The 19682-nt window shown below is 43.6% G+C and overlaps 2 protein-coding genes across 3 annotated transcripts; both read left to right on the forward strand.

The window, feature by feature from the left end:
• The first annotated feature begins 3721 nt into the window (after positions 1-3721).
• LOC310962093 (vascular endothelial growth factor A-like) lies at positions 3722-11709 on the forward strand. The gene is made up of 7 exons (XM_083934451.1): positions 3722-3838; positions 7436-7469; positions 7550-7746; positions 7873-7949; positions 8037-8066; positions 8142-8210; positions 11059-11709. Exons 1-7 carry the CDS (start codon positions 3773-3775, stop codon positions 11093-11095), a joined length of 510 nt encoding a protein of 169 aa, XP_083790577.1. The 5' UTR covers positions 3722-3772; the 3' UTR covers positions 11096-11709.
• A 940-nt stretch (positions 11710-12649) lies between these two features.
• On the forward strand, positions 12650-18967 carry cipcb (CLOCK-interacting pacemaker b). 2 transcript variants are annotated; one of them, XM_083934150.1, is made up of 4 exons: positions 12650-12773; positions 13935-14090; positions 14177-14361; positions 16023-18967. In XM_083934150.1, exons 2-4 carry the CDS (start codon positions 13988-13990, stop codon positions 16923-16925), a joined length of 1191 nt encoding a protein of 396 aa, XP_083790276.1. In that variant the 5' UTR covers positions 12650-12773; positions 13935-13987; the 3' UTR covers positions 16926-18967. The 2 variants fall into 2 exon arrangements, with proteins under 2 accessions (XP_083790276.1, XP_083790275.1); XM_083934149.1 differs by having other exon boundaries at positions 12653-12777.
• The last annotated feature ends 715 nt before the right edge of the window (positions 18968-19682 follow it).

Consider the following 19682-nt stretch of genomic DNA (forward strand, 5'->3'; position numbering starts at 1 on the left):
TGCACTGGTTAACTGAACTGTATCATAACTAAATGTACAAAGTGCTGTACTCCATCAATAAAAACAGTAATAAAAGGTTTTTCTAAAAATCTGAATTGAGGAGTGACTGTGAACTGAAGCAGGAAGAAGAAGCCGTTCAGTATAACTGGACCTCTGCACCTGATTAGTTCTGTAGAACAGATTACTGTATGTAGAAGATAAAGAGATCAGATTAAAGTGTAATTCAGGCGCAAAATCATCTCATGGTCTTTTTTTTGGCCCTTACATACATCAAATAAGCCATCAGGAGTTTTTTAACACACGGCTAAATAGCTCGGGGCAGTATGGTGAAGGCATTAAAGCGTCTTTTTTAACCACTAATACTGCTTAAATTAACACCAAACCTCTGCAGCAGCATGAGAAGAGTCCCTACACATAAAACAAAGCACCAATGGGCTCCTTCCTTTTGGATTGACTTTGGTAATCCACTTGAATGGACTTTACTATGAGAGGAGCTGGTACCTGGGCCAAGTCTTTCAAACACTCTTTTAATAAACTCCGGGTGCACTCATTAGGTTGTTGGTGCTTAGAGCAGCCATTCGCTAACGCTTTTTTCTCTGGGATCCCTCTGTTGAATATGGAACGGGCACCTGAAATTGTGCCTTTTATCCCCAAATTTACGTTACACAAACTGCAAATATACTTTACTGACATGTTGTTTACTTTCCGAGCTTTGCCTCGACGCTGTTAGTACGTCATACATGCCGGTTTCGCTAACTACTACTACTACTACTGCTGTTGGTGCTTTGTTTTATGTGTAGGGACTCTTCTCCTGCTGCTGCAGTGGTTTGGTGTTATTTTGAGCAGTATTAGTGGTTGAAAAAGACGTTTTAATGCCTTCACCCCACTGCCCCAAGCTAATCAGTGTTAGCCACGTCCGGCTGTTAGCAGCTCTACCGGATTTCTTCGTTAATAGTTGTTACATGAAAAAACTGTGTCGATGTGCCGAAAAAGACCATGGGATGATTTTGCGCTGGAATCACACTTTAAGATATCATTCAGATCCAACGGGTCGTGCAAACTCTTCTTGAACTTGTAGGATTTGCTGAGCACAGTGAATAATGCATTCATATAGTTCCCAATTCATACATTATTTCATTTCATGTACAACTATAAGGTGATGTAGCTCTGACTTTTCTTACATGGCCACTAAGCTGGCAGGATTCGGGGACGTGGTGAGAAGAGAGGCATCATCCATCTTGGTTATCTCCTCCACAGAGGCTGTTTATCGAAACACACCAGCCCAATTATCCCGTAAAGCACACCAGCGATGAACACACACCTGAGCCCTCCTAATAAACGTAAGGGCACCTCGGTGCTTGTCATCCGTGCCCTGCAGAATGAGCAAACAAGCACTGTGATATGGCTGGTATCACTACACCTATTACCGGGAAATCTGCATTAATTGTGATCTGCAAACCACAAGAAGCCAGTTATTGCGTAACAGGGAAGCTAAATTTAGACAGCAGTTGTTTACAGCACTCGTTCCAGACATAAACTGACAATAACAGATACGTTATCTGCAGTGAGCACATGATTGTGCATAAACATGACAAAGTGGGAATGAAGGAGGGTAACTAACTGGGACATTCTGCTCATTCTTGCAGCATCAGTGTTGATAACCTCAGGTCTGCAGCGTTTGAGCCCGGACTAAACAGGCAAAACACCCTGAGCGTCTCAGTGCACACACCATGCAGAAGATGCAGCTTTGGTCCAGGTGCAGAAGTGACACCAGAGCCCCTGTGTGTTGGCAGTTTAAATGGAAATCTTGTTCAGCAGAAATGTTTCAGACCAGCGGTGTCAAACTCAAATTCACAGTGGGCCAAATTTAAAAACTGGGACAAAGTTGCGTGCCAAAGTCAATACCAACAAATGTGCATGTGTTCCCTTCTCTCCAGATGTGTATCGGTGAACCTTTTCAGTGCAGGTCCTTGTTCTTGTCGTGGTGTTTCTTCTGTTTGATTCTTTGGTTACAGCCACGGTGACAAACAGCTCTTTACCTTCAGTCACAGATAATCTGCCTCCCACCGCTGCTGAAAGCTCCTGTTCTCCATCTTTCTTTTGCCTGTTTTTGGGGAGGGGTGGATTAAGTGTGTCTGCAGACACTGGTAGCATGGATGCTCATGTTTGTCAACAGAAAAGTAGACGTGTATGTGCTTTATACTCGCGGGCCAGCTCTCACAGAACCTTGGAATGATCTTGCGGGCCAAATATAATTACACCGCGGGCCGGATTTGGCCCACAGGCCTGAGTTTGACACCCCTGTTTCAGACCATTACCAAGTTGAGCTTTAGTCATCAAGAAAATGTGTTTTTATTCATTTTGTGTTTACACGTTACTGTCCTGAGAAAACCATATTCCCAAAATTTCTTTCTGCTTTTATATTTATTGCTTTTACATTTATGCTCTTATAATTGGATTGCATATCTGTACAGGCATCAGAATGTTCTCGCTACCTTAGCAGCAGCCTGTGTGCGTATGTGCTTTGGAGAATTATGTATTTTAAGTGCGTGAGAGGATCTTTTGCACTTTGTCTATGTTTTAGTGTTGTGGCCTATGGTTTGTCTGTCCAATATGTTTTTTTTGTTGCATGTTTTTATGTTTTATGTCCATGTTTTTTGTATTATCCATGCAGCAACTTGTCATTGTCCAGCACAAATTTCTCCCAGGACAGATGAAAAACAAACAAACTTGACCTTGAACTTGTCTTGAGTCTGGAGCCACGTTTTTCAGCTTTGTGTTGTTTTCAGATCCAAATTTTTTTTAAATATTGGAAAACTCGAGCATGTTCCAAAAGTCGGCCGATAGATTTTCATATTGTATCAAAATGTACAACACATTGACTGACTTAACAGTCAAGACAACATCCACCTGTGAAGATACTATATAACTGTAACTTATAGCATTTGCTGTCACCGGCATTAATCATACGAACATTTCCTTTTGTTTATTATAATTCAGGCTGTTTAAAATATTATATTGTTTGTGTCTCTATAGTGTAAATGAATGGCTTTATGTTTACATCTCGACCTAATAGGCTGTGCTTGATTGCTAGAGAGAGAGAGACAGAGAGAGAGAGAGAGAGAGAGAGAGAGAGACAGAGACAGAGAGAGAGAGAGAAAGAGAGAGAGAGACAGAGAGGGAGAAAGAGAGAGAGAGAGAGAGAGACAGAGAGAGAGAGAGAAAGAGAGAGAGAGACAGAGAGGGAGAAAGAGAGAGAGAGAGGGAGAGAGAGAGAGAGACAGAGAGAGAGAAAGAGGGAGAGAGAGAGAGAGACAAAGAGAGAGAGAGAGAGACAGAGAGAGAGAAAGAGGGAGAGAGAGAGAGAGACAAAGAGAGAGAGAGAGAGAGACAGAGAGAGAGAAAGAGGGAGAGAGAGAGATAGAGAGAGAGAAAGAGGGAGAGAGAGAGACAGAGAGGGAGAGAGAGAAAAAGAGGGAAAGAGAGAGGGGGGGCAGAGAGACAGAGAGAGAGCGAGGGATGGAGAGAGAGAGAGAGAGAGAGACAGTTAGACAGAAAGACAGACAGAGACAGACAGAGAGAGAGAGAGAGAGAGAGAGAGAGAGAGAGAGAGAGAGAGAGAGAGAGAGAGAGAGAGAGAGAGAGAGAGAGAGAGAGAGAGAGAGAGAGAGACCAGTCTAAGCACCCAGCAGCGGCTGCTGTGACTCTCTCAGTCCTGACCGCAGGTTGTGGCTGAGCGGCCGGGGTCTTGTCCGGGCATAGTCCGGGCACTATGCAAACTTTCATCGGGACCTCGCAGTTCTTGACGGTTCTTCTGCTGCAGCTGGTGCCTGCGCAGGTAATCCACACTTCATCATTCATGTCATTTGTGTCATTCTCCATGTGTCGGTGGTTTTGAACCATTTCAGCTGTTAGTGATGCATGCAAATGTGGTATTCATCAAAGTGAAATTGAATGTGAAATTCGTCATCAGGAGAAGAAGACAGCGTTGATTATTTATTTTGTTTTTTTTTTCCTCTTGAAATGTGACTCCCATTAGCACCTCACGTGCACAGTGAAGCAAACAGGAGCCCCATTTAAATGGCAGACACAGGACACATCTGTTCCACACTCGAGCCTATTCTTGACAGGCTGCGTGCCCCACCATGAAGATAACGTCTGCATTTTGAGTTTTTTTTAGTTTTTTTTGTTTGTGTGTGTGTGGGGGGGGGGTGTTGCCATGTTTACAGTGTGCCTCAGATGCAGCTGCTGTATGTTACTGATCCAGGTTGAGATAGAGAGGTGTGCAGAGCCACATAGGTGTGCAGGCGTGGCCCAATTGTTGCTAAAGTGTTCCTTTTGAAGCCAAAACGTGGGTTAAAGTGCCCTCTAGGAGCCAAAACGCGTGCCAGAGTGCCCTCTTGCCTCTAGGAGCCAAAATGTGTGCTAAAGTGCCCTCTAGGAGCCAAAATGCATGTTACAGTGCCCTCTAGGAGCCAAAATGTGTGCTAAAGTGCCCTCTAGGAGCCAATATGTGTGCTAAAGTGCCCTCTAGGAGCCAAAATGCATGTTACAGTGCCCTCTTGGGAGCCAAAATGTGTGCTAAAGTGCCCTCTTGGAGCCAAAACATGGGTGAAAGTGCCCTTGAGGAGCCAAAACATGTTTAAAGTGACCTATTGGGAGCCAAAACGTGTGCCAAAGTGCCCTCTTGGAACCTAAATGTAGGCTAAAGTGCCCTCTTGGAGCCAAAATGTGTGTTAAAGTGCCCTCTTGGAGTCAAGACATCTGTTAAAGTACCTTCTTGAAGCCAAAACATGGGCTAAAGTGCCCTGGAGGAGCCAAAACGTGGGCTTCAGTGCCCTGGAGGAGCCAAAACGTGGGCTTAAGTGCCCTCTAGGAGCCAAAATCAAAGTTCTAAGTCAGCCCCCCGAAATATTATGAGATGTACTTTTTCTTATACAGAGTGAATTTCATCCATCCACAAGCTTCCTGTGTTTTACAGATGTTTGAAGCAACATAACAGATCATGAGTGGAAGTATCCTGCTGATGCTAAGAATAGGAAATAACTTTAATTGTGACAATGCAACTGGTTGGAATTAAATGTATGTCAAATATAGCTGATGTGTTATAACATGAAGGGGCTCCGTGTCAGCCTGAACTCTTTGCTCTTTACACAAATAGAATCAGCGGACACTTTTTGTCATGTACCTTTGGATGCAGTTACTGTACACGTGCGTAAATAAGTATATTAGAGGAAAATGCAGATTTATTTTGCCTTCAGGATCTGGACAAACGCATCTTTTTTGGGATACTGAAAACGTCCAAATGTAAAACAAAATGACCACCACATTAACAACTAGGAAAATCAAAAACGTGCCCAAAACACTGCTTTGCAAATCTCTTCAGCACGATAATAACCTTTGTGCATTTGCTTGGAAGCTTTGTGTAAGAAAACAGAAGCACAGTCTTCCACGTTTAACCATTTTCCATATTCTTCCCTTTTTAGCAGTTTCAGCTCGTGGCTCATCGCGTCCAGCACCGAGCCACTTCATTCACATTGTAATGTTTCTGCACGTCTGCATGTTTTCTGCCAATTACAGCTGTTGCAGTGAATCTGGCTATAGTGTCGATTGAGGCAACGCAGGCTCTTTTTTGCACAACGTACAAACTCACTCCCAGCGAACATAAAAAAAACCCTATTCACGAGCCCTGCGTGTGACATTTAGAAGACGATGTTCCCATCCATGTTCACAGTGCGAGAGGAAAGCGGGAGAGAGAGGAGAGGTGAGGAGTCAGAAGGAGTGTTGATATTAAAGAAGAAGACGAGAGCCAAGATCAACCTCGCGCTCGTGTTTCTGCTCCATTTGGCGTTCAAACATCAGGACCGTTGCCACGGGGAGTTTGGAGGCTGGGTTGTGAAAACTTTCCGAGATATGCATCCTGTGTCATGATACTTTCTCAGTGCTGCCTTTGTTTCGGCTGCATGTATTGTGTAAAAGTCTCTGCTGTTATCCCTCGCATTCTTTGAGCGTCTTTCTTTCCTGTCATAATAAAACTGCTCATATTACAGCAGATTGGGAAATCAAGTGCATTTTTGCTGCTGGCTCATTTTACTGCTTAAACAGCGGCACAGTGGTGCACTCCTGAGACAACGCTGCATCCTTTTCTCTGGCTCATTGTGTGTGAACTCCTTCTTCCCTTCCACCAGAGGGCGCCCTGCAACTGCTCTGTGAACCCACTGCTATTTCCACCCACCGGCCACTTTATTAGGCGCACCTGGTGCTTAATGAAGTATCAGTGTGGTCTTCTGCTGCTGTTCCCTGTCTGCTAGAAAGTAGGTGGTGTTCACAGATGCTCTCCTGCATTCCTCTGTTGGAACCAGTGGATATTTGAGTTACTGGTGCCTTTCTAACAGCTCCAACCAGTCTGGCCATTCTCCTCTGACCTCTGGCTGAAACGAGGCATTTGCGCCCACAGAACTGCCGCTCACTGGATCTTTTCTCTTTTTGGGACCATTCTCTGTAAACCCTAGAGATGGTTGTGTGTGACAGATGTCCGTCCTCCACAGAGCTGGGTCTGTCTGACGTTCCTGCCTGTAATAGGGAAGGTTTTCGTTGCCACCGTACTCTATGGGGGAATTGTTGGGTCTTTGTTTATCATAGTGTGTGGTCTTTACCTAGTCTGTAAAGTGTCCTGAGATGATTCGGCACTATAAATAAAATTGAATTGAATTGAATTGAATTGTGAAAATCCCAGTAGATCAGCAGTTTCTGAAATACTCAGAGCAGCCCGTCTGGCACCGACAACCACGCCACGTTCAAAGGCCTGTGCCCTCTAAGCCTGTTCAGTAATCCATCTACGGTGTATTCTCAGTGTTAAAACTGTTATTTGGTTGGTGATCTGTAGTTCTGAGCTTGTATTTGAGAACATTAGTGGTCTCAAAACCTGACTCCACTTGCAATTTGTATACAGTCAAATAGAAGAACTTTCAGGAAGCTCCTCTGTTAATGAAAATAGGGATTTAACTCGCTGACAATACAAAAAAAAAAAAAAACAATACCCATATACAGACAATAAAAGAGGTTATAGTCAATAACATGGATTTTGAACTGGTGTCTCAAGCCAGATTCAAATAAAACGTATCTGCTTAAAAAGGGGAGAATTGTGGAAAACAAGATTTTCTACTTTCTTCCCCGTTCTGATGCTGTGTTTGAACTGCAGCACATCCTCTTCACCATGTCTACATGCCTAAATGCATTGAGTTGCTGTCATGTGATTGGCTGATTAGAAATTTGCGTTAACGAGCTGTTGGATAGGTGTACCTAATAAAGTGGCCCGTGAGTGTATATCATGTTCATTCCTCACTTGTATCAGTTTCCTGATTGTCTGCAGGTTCTGTATCATTGCGACTATGTTTGGCATTAATATTAAATGTTTCAAATTTGTATTTTGCAGATTTCACACCCTCCAGAAGAGGGACACTCAAGAGGTAAGGGTGTTTTCAAACCGAATAGGCTGCTACACCTCTAAAGATCTAAATACTAAAGATTCATTCAACTTGTCCTGTAGTGATGGCGTTCCAGGAGGTGTGGGTGAAGAGCATGTGCCGGCCCATGGAGCAGTTGGTGGATGTGGAGCAGGAGTACCCTGGAGAAGTGGAGTACATCTACCTGCCTGCTTGTGTCCCACTTTCGCGCTGCTCCGGTTGCTGCGGGGATGAGAACCTGGAGTGTCAGGCTACCCTTGAACGCAACATCACTCTGCAGGTGCAGCAAGAGCTCTGATCAGACAGGATTCGATCACAAATGGGAGATGTGAATCATGCAGTGTCTGTAAAATATACTGCGTGACCCTGTATTCAGTTTTAATTGTCCCTCTCCTTTGTCTCTCAGGTGATAAGGATTCACCCCATGATGTCCCAGCACCATGTGGAACTGACGTTTGCAGAGCATCAGGGATGTAAATGCAGGTAAGTCTTCCTGAGAAACACGTGACGCAAGTTGAGATTTTTATAGCACAGGTAACTGACAGTTTGTGTGTTTTTCCCTTGTTTTAGAGCCCGTCAGAAACCTGTGAATAACAAAAGGTCAGTAGATGAACATTTTATTTATCAGAGTTTAAAGCATCAATATCTTCACAGCACTGTGCTCTTCCTTCACAGCATCAGTGAGTCCATGAAGAACAGACCTCGGAGGAGGAAACACAAGAAGACAGCAAACGGCTGTGGCAAGTAAGTGATGGATTGCCCTCCTGTGACACACACACACACACACACACACACACACACACACACACACACACACACACACACACACACACACACACACATATAGACATTGTTTCATTATGTTTGGACATTTACGGCTGCGTTCCTCACTGTTTCCTCCACACTGTCCAAGGACATGAGATCAAACAATATCACAGTGTTATCAGCCGTATTGAACTTCTCTTTGGCGGGCTTGTAATGCACCAGCCATTTATGTCATGATTATGCTCCTGTGTAAGGCCGCAGAACATATGTATCACAATAATCCAAGGCTGACCAAAGGATAAACTCTAAGAAGCAGCCAAATCTACCTAACCTGAGTCTGCCAGATGGATTGATTCACATCTGCTCAGCATTTCCATCTGGGAACTGTTGTTTGGAGATCTTTTGGGAAGGGGCGAAAATACTGGTTGCTGATTGGATGAACCACCTGTCTATCACCAACAACGGGCCAAATCAACCAATCAGATCAACGAAGCGTATGACGTATCAACAGCGTGGAGGCAAAGCTCAGAAAGTAAACAACATGTCAGTAAAGGATATTTGCAGTTTGTGTAACAAGAATTTATGGATCAAAGGCCCAATTTTAGGAGCCCGGTCCGTATTCAACACAAGGATCCAAGAGGAAAAAGCATTAGCAAACGGCTGCTCTAAACACCAACAACGTAGTTAGTGAACCCGGAGTTTATTAAAAGAGTGTTTGAAAGACTTACCTACTGGCCCCTGTACCAGCTCCTCTCATAGTAAAGTCCATATAAGTGGATTACCAAATGCATCCAAAAGGCCTTCCACTGGTGCTTCGTTTTATGTGTGGGGACTCTTTTCATGCTACTGCAGAGATTTGGTGTTAATTTGGAAACATTAGTGAATAAAAAAGCTGTAAATAGTTCATACACGAAAAAGAAACTGTCTCGATGTCTTTTTTGATGTCTGTAAGTGCCGAAAAAGGCGATTTCAAAGATGATTTTGCGCTGGAATTACACTTTGATGGCATAATAAAACATCCCATTAACACCAGAATTTAGAAACCAACACTATATTGAAGAAGATTCCTATTAATCAAGTCATTCTTGAGGTAAAACAAACAAATGTAGACATATTGTCCTTTAGTTCTTGCACGTATAATAATGAAAGTGACTGCATATTCAGTATATGGTCAATGCAAGCGCTGGCTTCTCTTAATCCATTTTGCTCATCCACAAACCTGTCCTCTCAAGGTGGTTTACAAGTCTACAATTTAAAGTGAGTAATACAGTGTATACATGCAGCTAATAAGACTCATATCCCTAGGGCTGAGAGATAGCTTGGGATCCCTATTGTGGAAGATTTAGGAATAGGTTTAAGCGTCACTACCGACTCGGCCGTTGCAGCACATAAACAACGGGTGAAGTAGGTGCTCGATGAAACTGGGTCAACTGTTTGAGGCGGTGACAATAGGCTCGAACCATCTCCAGGGGGACATTTTATCCCGCAGCCGAAACAGAGACGAAAGGGAATCTATCCTCTAAACCAGACACTGGACTTGAGGTCATTGTCATGTTTGTTGGTGGTTTCTAGGTTTTCTTACAACAAGTATTGTATGAACTGTGTAGTAACCTGTGTGGTCTTGTTGTTCTGGCTGTAGCTAATTATGCACCATGACTTCTTTTTGGCTACGACTCCTTTGTAAACCAGACCCCCTTTGACGGACAGGGGCCACACATTTGCAGAGTTTTACCTTTCTTCCAGTAGACTCAGAGCTTCCAAAATGGTATGATTGGGTACTAATCATAAACTGAACTGGCGTAAAGCTTCCTGCAAGGGAAAATGATTCCCTCGGATGTTTTCATAATGGTTTCAGTCTTGTGACGACCTCAAGGTGAATGTTTAGGACTTCACGTTGGTTCTTCGGGACATTTTGCCTTTTTCACAACACAAGGAGAAATGTCAACGCACACTCAAGGCTTGGTGTCAAGGGACCTCTGACCCCATGGGCCCCTGGGCCTGTGCCCTCTAAGCCTGTTCACTAATCCATCTACGGTGTATTCTCAGTGTTAAAGCTGTTATTTGGGGGGTGATCTGTAGTTCTGAGCTTGTATTTGAGTACATTAGTGGTCTCAAACCCTGACTCCACTTGCAATTTGTATACAGTCAAATAGAAGAACTTTCAGGAAGCTCCTCTGATAATGGAAATAGGGATTTAACTCGCTGACAATGCAAAAAACAACAACCAATATCCATATACAGACAGTAAAAGAGGTTTCAGTCAACAACATGGATTTTGAAATGGTGTCTCAAGCCAGGTCCTGTCCAGGGTGGACCCCGCCTCACGCCCGATGTCAGCTCGGATCGGCTCCAGGCCCCCGCGACCCCGACAGGGACAAGTGGTTGAAGATGAATGAATGAATGAATGAATGCTTAAAAAGGGGAGAATTGTGGAAAACAAGATTTTTTAGGTTGTTGGTTCTGCTTTGTTTTTGCTCAGTGGTGTTATGTGAGAGCCATAAAACATGAAACGTCTTCTTCTCCTTGTTTCTTCAATGGTTCGATCCGATTGAATTATCAAGTTGAACAGTTCCCCCTTGGCATGATGCCACAATGAGGCAAATAATGATGTTCAATAACAAAGTCGTCCAGTGTGGCGTCTATAGTTACAGTTCAGTTACAGCTTATTAGTAATGTTGGTATAATTAACACCAGGTGCTCTGCTGCTTGCTGGAAAATTTGAAATTCAAGTGGCATTTGGTGAAGTCACACAACGTGGACATGGATGTATTTCATAGTCCAAAAGTACCAAATGAATGTCATTTATTGTTTGTTTTTGTCTCCTCAGGTGCCAGTTCCCTCAAAACAAGATCAATCTTCACTGATCCACACGTCTGTCTATAGTTTATTTCTGAAGACTGACTTTGGAGAGGAAACCAACAGCTCATCTGGGAATGTGTCATCTTCATCCTTCTTCATCCAGACTTTCCACCTTGTCCGTAACATTGTTTGCTTTATTTTAGTGTAAAAGCAAACAACTTTACCATCTGCAAACTCCTTCAACTCTAACTGTTGTTTTTTAACCGACCGAAATCTGTGTCGGCTTTAATTTAAAAAATGTAGTTGCTTGTGTGGGAGGTTTTAAAAATAGGCGTATGACAGGCTACAAGAGATCCAGAACAGGTAGGGTGGGATGCTGTAAGCTTATTAGCTGCCAGGGGAAAAGATTAAGGCCTGCGTCCATCGTGACGTTATCACCGATTAACAGCGAGGCCAGAAACCTTCTCTGTGACTTCACGTTCACTGCAGAGTGACTCCTGTTATAGTTAGCCTATAAAACTGAAAAGAAAATACATCATGACGCTCTTGTCATTACATCTAGGGATTTCTTATATGTGTTCAATTCTTTCTTAAATACTAGGAAGTGAGGAAATGTTTTTAAAAATCTGTTTTAATGGATAAAAAATGTCCCCATTATAATCACCCCATTCACCGTGTAATTTTCACCCAGGAACTGCAATTTCCCAGCTTGGGATCAATAAAATATTTCTATTCTATTCTAAACTCTGTAACTAAACATAAGATAACTAAAGATATGTGGTTTCAACTGTCCTTTTTGCAAAACGCACATGCATCTAAGTCAATGTTAAATCTGTGGTGTGGAAAATCTCTGGATGAATACACGTTTTTAATTTAAATGTTTTAAACTGCATCTCTTTTGCTCTGGGTGGTATTGGGAGTTTCATATATGTAGTTCAAATTGAGGCTAACTGACTTTCACTTAGGGAGGTTGGATTTCTTCTGGGTCTCAAAGTCATGCAGTGGAGAGCAGCACGCGTGCACGTGTCGCGGGGACGTTTTGTTCTGTTGTGGCACTGTTTTGTTTACCTCTTCAAAACATGCGGCGGAGGAAACTTGCTCCGCTCGGGGTTAGCTTTAGGCCAGCTCTTATGTAACACACCAGTACATTACGCTCCCAACCTCACGTCACTGGATTCCCCGACAGTTCACTTGAGATGCCTCTGTACTACTGTACACACACACGCGGCGAACACAATGTCCTCAGCCTGCCACACATTTGGCAGCAGTCACGTTTTTGTGCTGCTGGCTGCGTCGGCCAATCAGAAGCCTGGACATCTACTAGGTGGGCGGGCGTAGCGGCCTAAAGAATGTGACGTGTCCGGTACTCCAGGCAACGCCACGCCCCTTAGCGACCAAACATGGTTACCTGTCACTAACATGTCTGTGCGTTTCTCGCCGCTTAGGAACATTAACTGTTTAAAAATGATTAAAAACCGACCACAGTGACAGCCGGTTGCTTACCGTGTTGAGGCTCGTGGGACAATTTAACGGCAACGGTTAACGGCCGCTGCCACCCTGCTCTGCACGTGACCCAGCAGACAGGGGAGGGGCGGTGTGTCTCGTGCATTGTACCGTGGAACACAGAGTTCTGGTGTACGAAGCTGGAAGGAGTCAACGGTCGACAACACCGAGGAGACGACGGCGCCTAGTTACAGCAGACACCTCAACCCGGCTAAAGGCTTCCTTTCCCCCCGCTTTGAAGTCAGTACGTACATTATTTTGTGTTTCCTAAACGTGTTGTGTTTGTTGTACCCAGTGCTGTGTATTTTGTGTCGTTAGCTTTGCATTCTTAACGTTAACCGTTGGTAAATTAGCGTTAGCGTAACGTTCGTCTCTCTAATTCTCTAAAGTGGGAAATTGCGTTGAGGTAGTTAAGCTAGGTTAACCACCGTTAGCTCAGTTAGGCCGCCGTGTATCAAATGTTATAACCACTTCAGTTACACCCTTCTATGTGCGACATTTACGTTTGTGGTGGCGTTAACAGGCAGGTCCCGTCGGGAGCGTTTGCAGAAGCGTTGTAACTGTAACCGTCTGTCGCATGAACAGATAGGTTTCCATATTAATCAATGCACCGCCGCGTTTACTACGCTTCAAGTTACGCCTCAAGTTACGCTTCAAGTCTGTTGTTGTCGCATTTAGTGAAGAGTGATCTGCACAGGCAGCTTTTTTCATTTTTTAAAGATTGTTTATTGGCAGTTTTCAGATCTTTTATTAAATAGGACAGACAGGAAAGGGGGTGAGAGAGAGAGAGAGAGAGAGAGAGAGAGGGGGGGGGGGGGGGGTGTCGTCGAACCTCTCTTTACATGGGGCGGCTGCACTAACCACTGGCCCACCGGCCCACATGCTGCTTTTTAGATCACACTAATATCTCTCTATATATGCCTTGATCAATTCAATTGGTGCCAAATCATAACAATAGCTATCAAGACACTACACATAGAGTAAGTCAATTCCTCCATGAGCAGCAGCAAGTCCAGTAACTTTAGTAATAATATTAAAGGTTGAATATGTATAATCTTTATTAAAAGCTATATTTAAAATAATAATAATACATCCACGGGGCGTTTTGAGGGGTGCAGAATGAAAGTATTGCTTTTCCTTTAAACAAATAGTCTGAATAATATATATATATATATTTAAATCTGACGGGTTTGACTTTGGGACTTTCTGTCACGTTCTGTTTACATTGTACCAGCCAAGGGTTGTCTGTTATTAGGTGCAGCTACTGTAGGCGGGCACACAATGTTTGTTTTATATCACAATATTGTAATTACTAGCATACACTGCCATGTCATGATTATAGATATGCTGCCCAGTTCTAACTGAATATTTCAATCCCATATTTTGTCATTGCTGATGTAGTTGCTGAGAGATCTTGTCGAGCCCGAGATATTGTCAGTACAGCAGGAGAGGAGATGAACACCAAGAGGAAGGCAGAGAGTCACTCAAGGGCAGCGTACAGACCTCGCAAGTCTGGAAACTCCCAGCCAGACTCGGAGAGAGACTCTGGGTTCTCAGGTTCGTCCTTGCTCTTGCCACAGTTGTATGTGATGAGATTATAAAGTAACACTTAATTTAACCCCAGTTAAACTTCCTGTCTATAGATGCAGGCTCTGAGCACATGAGCACAACAGACCATGTAGACCCTGAGGCTTCACCCCGCCCTGTTGCACAGAAGGGGCCACATACTTCTGGCTCTGGGACCCAGTCCTCTCAGCTGGCTGTGGTAGGAGGCTCCTACTCAAGCCTCTCTCCCATGATCATCATGAACAACGTCATCCTCAAGCAGGTACACTCAAAACTATTACGATATAAACCTGACCATACAACATTATTTGAGTGAACAGATTCTCTGTTTTCACTAAAGTTCAGCCCTCAATCATTAAACGTAAGGCACTGATATAAGCATGTCACAACAGAACAGTTGTGGTCCAGTTTTGTTGCGCCTGTGTATAACTAACTCAATTATGATATACCCGTTGATGCAGGTGTAAGTGTAAACTGTAAACGTCTGTATCTGACCCTCCTTTACACAATGGTGACCAGGAATTACACAGGAAAATTAATTCTGTGATTTTGAATTTCAAAAGCATTTTTGGTGCCTCCAGAGACACAAACGAAAAGTGAAAGTGAGGGGAGAATAAAAGTGAAACTTTATTTGGTAATTGTGGCGTGTAATTCTGTGTTTTTATATATATATAAAAATGTTTTATTAATATAGCGCTTTTAAAAAAACTCAGGCTTCAAATATATGCAATATGAGACAATAAACAGGAAATTAAAGTCACACAGTTAAAATCAACCACTAAAGTAGGCTGTACGGTATGGTCTTAAATGTACACTGGAGATCAAATTTGGAGAATACAAATTAAGTATACAAATTATTAATACTTGATGATTCTGAAATATTGTTGTTTTTTTTACTGTTCAGAATTTGATAGAATATCTGCCACACAACAAAAACCTTTATTTTCTGTGAAAACGAAGAGTAACCAGCCTTCTCATAATCCTGTCCTCCCGTGCACTTGTTTTACTTGGACGACCTGCCTTTTTGAGGCACTGAAACAAATCTGTGTCCTTGTAAAGTTTCAATATTCTCGAAATCACAGACTGTGAACCCTTGACCTCTCTCAGATGGCTGAGAGGGTCCTCCTTTTGGCCTTCACCTGAACAACCTGCTGTCTCAGGGTTTCAGTCGCCTTAGAGCAGCTGCCATCTTGCAAAGTAACAAGAGGAGCTGCCAGATAAACACTGTAGGGTGTGTCCCATAATTAAGCAAATTGTCACCTAGTTCCAGGTTAACACCAATAACTGGGAGGGATCTGAAAGTCTTCTCTAATTTTGCTCACTGCTTCTTTCACAAAATAATTAATTAATTAAATAATTAAGTGCCTTAAAAAACATGCTAGTACAGCAGATATTCTTTCAAATTCTGAACAATAAAACATTTCTAATAAATCTAGTTTTTATAATTTGTTCTCTAATTTTGATCTCCAGTGTATATCACGGTATATTTGTCTTAAAGTACAATTTTGAGGGTCTTGTTTTTTACTTGAGTATTTTCTTTTCAAGCTACTTTATACTTTCAGTGGGAAATATTTTACTTTTAACTCCACTACGTTTATCTGATAACTTAAGTTACTATTTTTTTTTATTTTTATATATGGCTTCATTGGCCGCAGTCATGAATCAGTTGTAGCGCAGATCTCTGTGCTTTGTGGAAACGTGGGATGTGTGATTGTACAGTATTCATCATTTCAAAGACTAAATGATTAAATGGTACAGTATTTTCATGGTTTCTGTTTTCGGTGAAGAGTGTGGCAGCTCCCCACTTGTCTTTCTGCGTTGTGTCTCAAACAAACAACGGAAAGTAAACAAGTTTAAAATGGACAGGTGCCTGTGGGATATGGCTTTTTAAAGCTCTAAATTTTGACTTTGTTGCCTTTGCAGCCTCAAGATAATCCTCCTGCTCTGAAGCCCTGGAGGTTTAATCCCACCGTGGAGGTGGTTCAGCCTGTGGTCCAGCAGCCTCAGGTGGTCTTCATTCAGCCTGTGGTCTCTCATCAATCTTCCTCCAAAAAGGTCTCCTCCAGACACAGACGCCCTCAGAAGTATCTTCCCATCCTGAAATCCTACCCCAAAATTGCTCCATATCCTGGAGACAGCTCCAGTTCCTCAGGGAGAGGAACTGCTTCCTCGTCTTCCTCTACCACCTCCTCTTCTTATCACTCCTCCTCCTCCTCCTCCTCCTCCTCATCTTCTTCTGGGTCAAAGAAGAGCAGCAGTTTGACCTCCCACCATCGGGAACACTGTCACAGAGAGAAGCAGAAGAAATATCTGAGTAGTGGTGCAAGTAACTCCGGCTCAACCACCCCCAGTCTTCCTGCTACCCCCACCACCACATCTCCTCTGCCCCAGGGCCGACTTTCCCTCCCCGCAACAGAAACGAGTACCTGCAGTAGTCCTGCCGGGGAGAGGCCTTCATCAGCTGTCAGCCAGGCAGAGTTTTCCACCTCCCTGTCTGTTGCGAACCCCCACGAGAGCAGCTCATCAGGAGAATGTAAACACGGTGACAGTGAGACTGATACAAAGAGGAAGCGCTTCCACAACACTTACAACATCCTGAGCCAATCTGGCCTGCTGGACATCGCGCTCCGCACCAAGGAGCTCCACAGGCAGAACCGACACGCTCAGAGCGACATAGACCGGCTAAAAGAACACACAGACCTCTTCCTTCAGGCTCTGTGCAGCGGCGACACGAGCATCTGTGTTAAACTGCAGGCCAGACTTCAGGAGGAAGACAGAGAGAAAGAGAAGGACAGCGCTGCTCAGACCAGCTTAAAGACAGATTAGACCTAGACTAGGCTGTAATCCTTTAGACTGAGCTGGGCAAAGGCAAGCCAGGTTAGGGGGAGTAGAGGGGGGGGTGTATAAAGACAGATGGACCGAGAGTAATGTGCTCCACAATACACACCCTCCCCCAGACTCTCAGACAAGTGCGTTGTGGCCTACATTTTGGCTGCCTTTGGGCCCTGACACACCAAGCCCGCATCAAAGAACTGGTGCAGATGGTTGCCTCAGCCATTCTGTTAAGACTTGCACTTGGACTCATTGTAAGACTGTAGCTGGCCAGTTGACCACCAACGTGTACATATGTTCTGCACCTGCAGAGGTCAAATTTAGTCTGACTTTATTTGCAATCCAAAAAACGGCACAAAAAGTGAATCAAAGAGAGCTACACTACCATTGTTTGCCACTGTATTTGTGAATATCGCTCAGAACTAATAGTATACCCCCGGTAAAACGTTCCAGTGGACATTGTACATCTGTTTCGCTGTACCCTGGGCCTGGTGTTGTGTTGTCAGACGGTTTCATTTAGCTTCTGAAAAAAGTAAAAAAAAAACATGATGTGGAAAATAGGACGACACCACTCTAAATCAGTGAGATCAAAGATTTGCAAGGTCACTCCTCTCTAACAGCCACAGATCAGGTTGAGTAGTGCCAGCAGTGAAGGACGCTGCAAAAATGATGTGCGATGGTCAGCCACAGACCTAAATTGCTGCCAAGTCGCGCCAGCTGTGGCTTTGTGTGTTAGAGACCTACGGTCAAACCGACCTGAACCACAGCTCACTGAGCCGGACTCGATGTACTCCAAGGGAACGGCCGCTCCGCTCAGAAATCTTTCGCTCACTGGCAATCGACACCCTGAGAGATGTGGATCAAGGGCATGAAGCAGTGAACAGATATGAAACTTTCTTTTTTAAACAAAGCACAATACAGACTCTGATAACTCTGATTAAAACCCCCCAAAGACTGGATATGGAAACTTAAACAGTGCATGACGTTGTGTTCTCATCTAAGACATCAGCAGGCTCCTCCTCCTTCTGACAGTCGAATGTGTCTCCACATGAAATACACCAGGTCGACATTTCATTGTTTCAACACTTTTGCATTATTCATGGTTGTCCTCTAAGCGGTGTTCCTCTGATACTGACGTGTCGTTAAACAGACATCCAGTTAACAGTCAAAGAGCGTACGTAATCACAGGAATTATTTAACGTGGCAGTTACAATTGTGTAAAATCGATTATGACAGACTTAAGCAAATGTTCTCGGGTGTCCCGGGCCTCTTGCCAGTCAGCATCTTTAAATAGACAAACGTGCCTAAAGCTTCTTTTTAGTTCCAAACTCGACGTGAAAGATTTGGCACGCCATGTTGACACTTTCAAGTTAAGCATCCCTTCATGTTGACGGCAGCTGTGAAACCGTGCAAAAGTAAGGAAGTGAAGCTCTAACGGCCTTTTTAGACGCTTTCCCGATAACACCCCCGTGTGACGGGTGCTTCCTACAGTTCGACCATATTTATCAGCGACTCGTGTAGGAGCTCTATCATTTGTTTTTGGCTGTATTTTTTTATATACTGATGGATGTAATTTAATGTGACGATATTGTCGAACTTAAGCGCAGACCTTTTTAATGTGTTACGCTTCTGTCTGTGTTCACCTGTATGAAATGTCCATCTTCTCGTCCACCACGACAACCATCGGCATTTCATCGTCCAAACTAGGAACAGCTGTAGAGTTCAGTGATGCTTAAAATAAACTTTTTGTACGTTCATAAGTTACGGCCTTAATATCCAAACCCAGTGTACGTCACTGGACTTTGCATTTGCACTAAAATAATCCGAGAGCAGCTCTGAAGCGATTTCTGGGCAGAATTGAACCGCAGCTATGGTAGCTCCTTTTGAAACGACTTGAAGTGCATCGTGACGCATCAGAAGCACACTAACGGTGTGAACACACTATTCCTATAGGACGGACATGCATAACATTTACATTGTGAGATTTCTGAAGAAAAGTCTGTCAGTTTCTTCTGTATTAAACCCGTTTCTGATTATTCTGTGTCTGTATAGTAATTGATGCGATGACGTGCTCGCTGTGCTCGTGTTGAACTTAAAATAACTGGAACATCAAGTGAGGGCTCATTTATATTTTAAGTCTTATCTCTTGTGGACATAAATACAGTTCACTGGAAAAGCGTCTTCGTCTGAAGAGGACGCGGCAGCGAGAGATACGTTGTCTGCGTCCAACAATAAACACTGTAAATGAATCAGTATGTTTACGTTTTCCCAAACCAGATGCGATGTGTTCAGGGTCATCATGTAACTGTAAAACCGTGCGGTGTCTCGCTCAGCCCTCTGGGTGACGGTTGGATGTCATCTTACCCATTTTGGCTGCAGTGCACCACTTTCACGGTCTGTCCCAGATGCACTGTACAGTCTCTGTGGTTGACAGCGCTGTATAGCTTCCCAACAAACCCCTCCACACGTCTTCTTGGACCAATATTTTTATTCTAACCTTGGAGTTCGCTGTTTCAAGTATGTAGTATCTTCCCACTGCAATGAATGATGTTCAAGCTAACGAGAGACTCAAAACTGTCTGAGACAAAGTTTCCAGCAACTAAATGTTTAAATTGTAGACTTTTCTACATTAACAAGAAAAAAATGCTTGGATATAGTACACTTTTAATCCCGCGGACGTTCAGAAGCTGTGTAGCTTACCAACAAACGTCTTATTGGACCAGTAGTTTTATTCTAACCTTGGAGTTCGCT

Source organism: Echiichthys vipera (genome assembly GCF_963691815.1).
Source record: "Echiichthys vipera genome assembly, chromosome: 19".
Classification (NCBI taxonomy): Eukaryota; Metazoa; Chordata; class Actinopteri; order Perciformes; family Trachinidae; genus Echiichthys; species Echiichthys vipera.